This window comes from Aegilops tauschii, chromosome 2 (assembly GCF_002575655.3).
Source record: "Aegilops tauschii subsp. strangulata cultivar AL8/78 chromosome 2, Aet v6.0, whole genome shotgun sequence".
In the NCBI taxonomy this organism is placed as follows: Eukaryota; Viridiplantae; Streptophyta; class Magnoliopsida; order Poales; family Poaceae; genus Aegilops; species Aegilops tauschii.
This window is the reverse complement of record NC_053036.3, coordinates 81,898,042-81,905,887: the sequence shown is the minus strand read 5'-3', so window position 1 is coordinate 81,905,887 and position 7,846 is coordinate 81,898,042. Positions and strand designations below refer to the sequence as shown.

The window sequence follows — 7,846 nt, the reverse complement described above, 5'->3', positions numbered from 1 at the left end:
AGAAGTTGAATCCTGAGGCGGCCTCGGCTCTCCTTTTCGCCGGCTTGCCATGGACATGTCATCGCAGGGACAGGCCGAGGGGTTTACGATTACGAGCACCGTCTGACTAATCTATGCAGGCAGGGCAGGGCAAGAAAGCGAAGGGATGTTTCGTGATCACGGGCATTGGTTTCCCCCTCCCTCCTTTTCTGCGTCGTGTGTTTTTGTCACCTCTCACTTGACTTGTTCCAAACATTTCACAGATATCAGGTCACGCTTTGACTGTTTTTTTGTATCAACATATTATTTTAAAAATTATTTATCTAGAAGACATTGAGGAAGAGAGAGAGAGAGTATCGAAATCCACGGTTTCCGACGACGATCCTTTCTTTCAAATAGGATTACCATTCCACATAATGAGGATCGAAGATGTTGTTTGGTGGCGTTTTTTTTTTTGCGTTTTCGGTGTTCTTGCTTCGGCCGGATTTACTTGCCCATCGCGACGTTAAGGTTTTCGATCTGGTTTTCCTTATAAGCTAGATCATTTTCTTTTTTAAATGAGACCATACTCATGCAAAGACTTTAAGAAAAATGAAATTTTCGATATTAACATGTTACGAGCAGTAAATTTTCAATACTTTCTCTTGAACTTTCACCAAATTTACCGGCCTGATCCCCAACCTTTTTTGGGTGGGGGCCTGATCTCCATTTAATACTAGTACAGACCAGATAGCCGGACCGGAGTAACTGTTTTTGACCGTTGATCCCTGCGTGATCCGGCCGGGGGACAGGGCCCACACACTCATCAGCCCACTATTACCAAATGAACAGAGATTTTCCCCGATAAAAACGCCCCATTTCGGCCCTTCCCTCCAAACCAAACCCCGAGGAAAACACGCCCACCCCTCCTCTTTCTTCGTCAGAAAGAAAGACTGAAAGAGGCGACTCGGCGGAGAGAGAGAGAGAGAGAGAGGACAGAGACGGAGCCTCGCAAAGACTGGGGCTTTAATTCGAACGCGCTCGCCTCCGTCCTCCTCCTCTCTCCCCATCTCGAGCCCTCCGCCACAGTACCAGCATCACGCCAAGCCAAACCCCCATCCCCTATCTATCCGAGGGAAGGGAAGGTCAAACCAGCCGGCCCGCCCCCCTCTTCTCCGGCCGCCCGCTCCGATCGCCGCCCCCCTCCACCGCCTTCCCTCCCGAGGTAGCACTCGCTTCCCCTGTTTCTTGGATGCGTAGGGGGTTGGATTTGTGTGGGATTTTGAGGTTGCTGGTTCGGATGTGCGCGTGGGGTCGGGAATGCGGGTGCCTGGACTAGGGTTTTTGGTTCAGGTTCGGGAAATTTTGCGGCTTGTTGGGACTGATTCACTTGTGGGTCACAGTATTCCCCACCCACGACGACTCCACTAGGGCACTTGAACTCGGGATACAGTCAATCGATGGTAGAGATTATCCGGGTATCGCCACGGGGGCTCGTACGGCTCATCTGATGATGGGGTTTGCTATAAAGCTCAGCCTGCAGCCTGCTAGTTTGTGTTTTCGAGTTAGGTAATGATGTTTTGGTTGCTCTGTTTATCTCTGTGTTTCCATTTACAAGATTCATGACTTCTAATCTAGAAAGGAAGAAGACAAGATTCAGGGTTTGTGTTTGTTTTCGAGTTAGGTAATGATGTTTTGGTTGCTCTGTTTATTTCTGCGTTTCCGCTCCCAAGAGTCATGATTCCTAATCTGAAAAGGAACAAGCAGGCATCATGCTGTTGATTGGAAATCATTACACCTCCTGCATGTTGCTGGCATCTCCCTACATGAGGTGAAAAGATGTTTTATGTGATGAACTCCATGCCACTGCACTTCTTGCTTCAGTTCTTCATTGCAACTTTATGCAAGCAGCAGCTGCTGCTGCTCTGAGTGCAATACAAGGTGTAGTGGAGGTTCATGGAAGTGCAAGCCTTACCCCTTACCCCTTTCCTGTTCCGCCACTCCCTGCTCTTGCATCTCTGCTCTTTCCAGTGTAGCGGTTACTAGTTATAGCTAGATTAGCTGACCAACCAACATGTCCTTGGTTGCCTTTGATATATTTGGAGAAGCGTCACTGATGTGGTTCTCAGCTGTCTGTGTGCACTGATTTTTCAACAAAATAAGGTCGTACTGAGTACCTAAGGCCATGTTTGGATTATCGTATTTCTTTCGAATACACCTGTAAAAGATACACGCCTCTGCGCGTCTGTATAATTTCCGGCCGGAAATCACTCTAGTCCGGTGAGATACACTTGTAAAATTGATACGGCCGTGTTGAATTACACTCGATCCAAGCGCGGCCTATCTAATTTTCGATTCAGTTACATGGATTGACACTGAAGAAAACAGTTGACTAGAAAGCTGAACCAAACGTACAGTAAAGGGAACCTTCAACCTTTTGCTGAAAAAGGTGAAAACAAGCGCCATGGCATCTATGTTTTTTGTTTAGCGTGTAACGATGTAACCTAACAACACTTGCTGGGTCAAGTATTACAAACTCTTTCTGAGATCCAAGCCCATCTGCCCTCATGATTACCTGACCAACCAACATTTTCTTACTAGTTTCCTTTGATATATTTGGAGAAGTGGCATTGATGTGGTCTTCAGCTGTCGCTGTGCAGGGTCCACTGATTTTTCAACAAATTAAAGTTGTTCTGAGTACTTAACTAAATTGGATTCAGTTACATGGATTCACACTAAAGAAAACAGTTGACTAGAAAGTGGAACCAAAAGTGTAGTAAAAGGCTGAAAACCTTCAAATCTTTTGCTGAAAAATGGCATATATGTTTTCCTGTCCGGAGTGTAATGATGTAACCTAACACGACTTGGTGGGTCAAATATTACAAACTTTTCTGAGATCAAAGATCAAACCCATATGAGCTCATGATTTCTGCATCGTTAGTGCTCTCAGAACCTTTAAGTGCAGTTGAGTCATATTATGATTGGCTTATGATGAAATTTACGTTTGTGTGTTCCTTACAAAATTGAGTTAATTTGATCAGGAGATGTTTTTTGTGGATAAAAGTTCCTACCTTTTAAAATGATGAATAATATCTGTTTCATTTACTTCCAAGCCTAAAAAAATTCTCTTGATTTCTTTTTCCTCCATACAGGATTCTGCACCTATAGGTTTGGTCATGGCGTCAGCTGCCTATCTTGATGACATTGATGCTGAAGTTATCGACCCTCCAAAGATTGAGATGTTAGATGTCACAGAACTCGTCGGTGATCTTATCGAGCACTCACCGAAACCAAATGTCATAGTTTCTAGCAATGTGCGTGAGCTATTGGAATGCCCTGTGTGTTTGGTCGCCATGTATCCTCCAATTCATCAGGTATGCCTTCTTGCTGAACTAATTACATTTAACTATAGCATATCGGTTGCATTGTACTAAGCCTTGTTCTAGGCTTTTGGCTTTCCATGTGTATACCGACATGTGTGATCAGATAAGAATTTCCAGTTGCAAAAGAATATGAAAATGCTGATTTACTTTCAAGGTAGGCAGAGCTAAAATAGGGTTTTGGTTGGTGACCTTTTTCTATGAATCGCTTTCACCCTAATAGGTGGCATCCCTTCCTTTCTGTTAACCACCCCATGCGTCAGGCCCACCTGTAACTAGCTCCCTGCAAACATTTTGAACTTATACATTGCAACAGTTCCTTTTCATTTTCAATGTTATCCAGATTGTTCATTGTCAAATGATTCTAGTAGGAGGGCCTGGTATCTCATGATTATTTTGAATTTACACTGCATATTCTAAGCTCAGAAATGAAGTTCAATATGAATGTGCCTAGAGGTTCTTTAACTATTTTGTCACATTTGTGCGTGCAGTGCTCCAATGGCCATACCATTTGTTCTGGATGCAAGCCAAGGGTTCATAATCGATGCCCAACTTGCAGGAGTGAATTGGGTAACATAAGATGCCTTGCTCTGGAGAAGGTTGCTGCCTCTCTAGAGGTTCCATGCAAGTTCCAGAACTTTGGATGCGTGGGAATATATCCTTATTACTGCAAGCTGAAACATGAATCACAGTGCCAATACAGACCCTATACTTGCCCATATGCGGGATCTGAGTGCACTGTCACCGGTGACATTCCATATCTAGTGAATCACTTGAAGGATGATCATAAGGTTGACATGCACAGTGGAAGCACCTTTAATCATCGCTATGTCAAATCAAATCCTCATGAAGTTGAGAACGCCACATGGATGCTTACGGTAATTATCAGCTGCCTCTATATTTATGATCTGAAACACTATGCAGTAGATTACTCCTCACATCCTCTGTCCAAGATCCAGACATTAAAGGTGTATCTTGGAGAGTTTTGATAACATGAGTTATGGTCTTATGGATTGCTGATCGTTTACTAAGTGTGTGCATACTTAACAACCCCATTAAGTAAGGTTACTGTCGACACTGCATGCTACTGTTATTCAGCTTCTGCTTGTGTTTTTCCTCTTCATGGAAGTAAGAGTTGTGGAACTAACTCTAGAATATCTGTCCAGGTTTTCAGCTGCTTTGGGCAGTACTTCTGCCTGCACTTCGAGGCGTTCCAGCTGGGAATGGCGCCGGTCTACATCGCCTTCCTGAGGTTCATGGGAGACGACGCCGAGGCCAAGAACTACACCTACAGCCTGGAGGTCGGAGGCATCAACCGTAAGATGACCTGGCAGGGCATCCCTCGGAGCATCAGGGATAGCCACAGGAAAGTCCGGGACAGCTACGACGGGCTCATCATCCAGCGCAACATGGCCCTGTGCTTCTCCGGGGGCGACAGGAAGGAGCTCAAGCTGCGGGTCACCGGGCGAATTTGGAAGGAACAGTGAGCTGTAGCTGCATGCTTAGAAGGTCGTTTCCGAGTGAACCGCTGTGAGGGCTTGATTAGGACTAGGTAATGGTCTGTAGGATGTCTCTTAGGTTCTAGTAGTTCTGAGATGTTTCCATGGATGGTTGTGATGAGAACCGAGGTGGTACTGATGTGGTACTGGTAGAGCTCAAGGCAAATCTCCTGTTTTGCTTTGAACAAGAGCTGGCTGGCTGGCCGCTGCGCTGCCGTTCGGTGAGATGTTGCTGGTGCCTCGTGGACTGTAAATGATGTAGCCCCTCTCTAGTATGAGATGAGACTCGTATCTATGTCAGACCGCAAATGTTCTGAACTTTTGATGCTGATATATGAATGAGACTCGTATCTATCTACGTCAGACCCAAAAATGTTCTGAATGATGCTCCCCTCTGTATATGATACTTGTAAATTTGCATCAGGCCCCCCACCGATGTTCAGAATTCCTGGTGCTGATATTGAGTTGAGATGGCCGTTTCTGATGCCAGTTCTGCGGCTGCTTCCACTGGAATATGTCTTTTTCTTCTCGCATCAATCAGAAGATGTTTTCTCCTCTCTTTTCTTTTGAGAAATCTCGCCGTGACTTGTGAGGGCAGCGGGTTCCTGTGGTTCATTAAGAAGAAGAGAGATGATCTACTCCCTCCGTCCCATAATATAAGAACGTTTTTGACACTAGTGTAGTGTCAAAAACGTTCTTATATTATGGGACGGAGGGAGTAATTTATAAGGAAAACTGGACCTAAAAACCTCACATTCTTGATTAATAAAAAAAACAAATGAAAATCTGGGAAAAAATATAAACCATAAAAAAACACTAGAGCTTAGGGACAGGGACAAAACAACTGCAACATCAAGGGGCATCATCTGAGTCACACACCATAGCGCCAAGGCCCAGAGCAATTAGGCTTGGCTCACGTGCAACCAAACTGACCACCACTCGTCAAAGAGAACTCATCAATGTTGAATGACTCTTCCGCCTCATCCTAGAAACATCATGGGCTATCATTATCGTGTGAAAAAAAATCATGAAAGGTCTATCTTTGACTTCCGGGCGATGCCCACCAAAGTGCTCAATGTGATGATCACCGGTGAGAGCGTTTTTTTTGTACATGTCCAGCTATGCTTTCATCTTTTGCTCAACATCCTCCACTTTGCTCACCTCTCGCAACTCACCAAAAGCCTCCAACAACCTATGCTCCGCGCGTTTGGCCGCCAGGATGTTGCACGCCTTTTTCTTCTTTTCCAGGCGCCCATCATCCTTCTCCCTGTGCAAAGGTGTCGGGGACCCAAGCAGAGATTGTGGGACCACACAAGTAACCTTTTTAAAAAAGTCCTCCAGAGATAATGGTGGTGCTTTAGCCCGCGCCACCTCCGTTGCTCACCTCAACCAGAACGTCAGGCTTGTGTAAGGCTCCCCCCATGTACTTCGTGTTGAAACCAAGCAGCTCCTCTGAACTAATAATCGGATTTGTGGGGGATGCACATCGGAAGACGAAGAGCAGCCGACGGGCCGGAACAATAAGAACTTAGCCCCCAAGCACATTGGATCAACTGATTCCTCACTCCCCACCGACGAGACACCATGGGCCAACCACACGTCCTTACCGCAAGCAGAGCAGCTCACAAGACAGTTGACGACAGGCAATACCTGAGGAGAAGGCTGTTGGGGAACGCAGTAATTTCAAAAAAATTCCTACGCACACGCAAGATCCATCTAGGTGATGCATAGCAACGAGCGGGGAGAGTGTGTCCACGTACCCTCGTAGACCAAAAGCGGAAGCGTTATATCAACGCGGTTGATGTAGTCGTATGTCTTCACGATCTGACCGATCCTAGCACCGAACGTACGGCACCTCCGTGTTCAGCACACGTTCAGCTCGATGACGTCCCTCGTACTCTTGATCCAGTTGAGGCCGAGGGAGAGTTCCTTCAGCACAACAGTGTGACGACGGTAATGATGAAGTTACCGGCGCATGGCTTCTCCTAAGCATTACGACGATATGACCGAGGTGTGTTTCTGTGGAGGGGGGCACCGCACACGGCTAAGAGAAACTTTGGTGTACCTTTGGGGTGCCCCCTCCCCACTTATATAAAGGAGGGAGGGAGGAGGAGGCCGGCCTAGGATGAGGCGCGCGCCAAGGGGGGGCAATCCTACTCCAAGTAGGTTTGGCCCCCCCCTTTCCTATTCCTACTAGGAGAAGGAGGAAAGAGGAGGAGGGGAGAAGGAAAGAGGGGGCCGGCCCCCAAACCCTAAACCAATTCGGTTTGGGCCAAGGGGGGGGGCACCCCACACCTTGCTTGCTGACCTCTTTCTAGGGTCCAATAAGGCCCATAGACTCCCCGGGGGGTTCCGGTAATCTCCCGGTACTCCGAAAAATACTCGATACACTTCGGAACCCTTCCGGTGTCCGAATATAACCTTCCAATATATCAATCTTTATGTCTCGACCATTTCGAGACTCCTCGTCATGTCCGTGATCTCATCCGGGACTCCGAACAACCTTCGGTACATCAAATCACATAACTCATAATACAAATCGTCATCGAACGTTAAGCGTGCGGACCCTACGGGTTCGCGAACTATGCAGACATGACCGAGACACATCTCCGGTCAATAACCAATAGCGGAACCTAGATGCTCATATTGGCTCCTACATATTCTACGAAGATCTTTATCGGTCAAACCGCATAACAACATACATTGTTCACTACAAAAAAAAGACACATCCGTGACATTTTGGGCCGAACGAAATTTTTTTCTGTCATACTTATGACACTTCTATGACGATAATTGTGACAAAACCCGGTATCATCATAGATGTGGTGGGGTCCTACTTCTATGACATAAAATCATGACAGAAAATGGGCTTTTCGTCCTGGGCGGGCCGGAGACGCAGCTGCATGACATTCTTTGGGCCGTCCATGACGAAAAAACCGTGGTAGAAGCGAGGGCGAGGAAAATATCGAGGAGTTCCCGGTTACGGTGGGTGGTCGGGGGCCGAGCGAT

General features: G+C 46.5%; 1 protein-coding gene across 1 annotated transcript; it reads left to right on the top strand.

The window, feature by feature from the left end:
• The first annotated feature begins 853 nt into the window (after positions 1-853).
• On the top strand, positions 854-5,195 carry LOC109763722 (E3 ubiquitin-protein ligase DIS1). Its single transcript, XM_020322587.4, has 4 exons — positions 854-1,183; positions 3,111-3,332; positions 3,830-4,216; positions 4,505-5,195. The coding sequence occupies exons 2-4, from the start codon at positions 3,135-3,137 to the stop codon at positions 4,823-4,825; spliced, it is 906 nt and encodes a 301-aa protein (XP_020178176.1). The 5' UTR covers positions 854-1,183; positions 3,111-3,134; the 3' UTR covers positions 4,826-5,195.
• Positions 5,196-7,846: the final 2,651 nt, after the last annotated feature.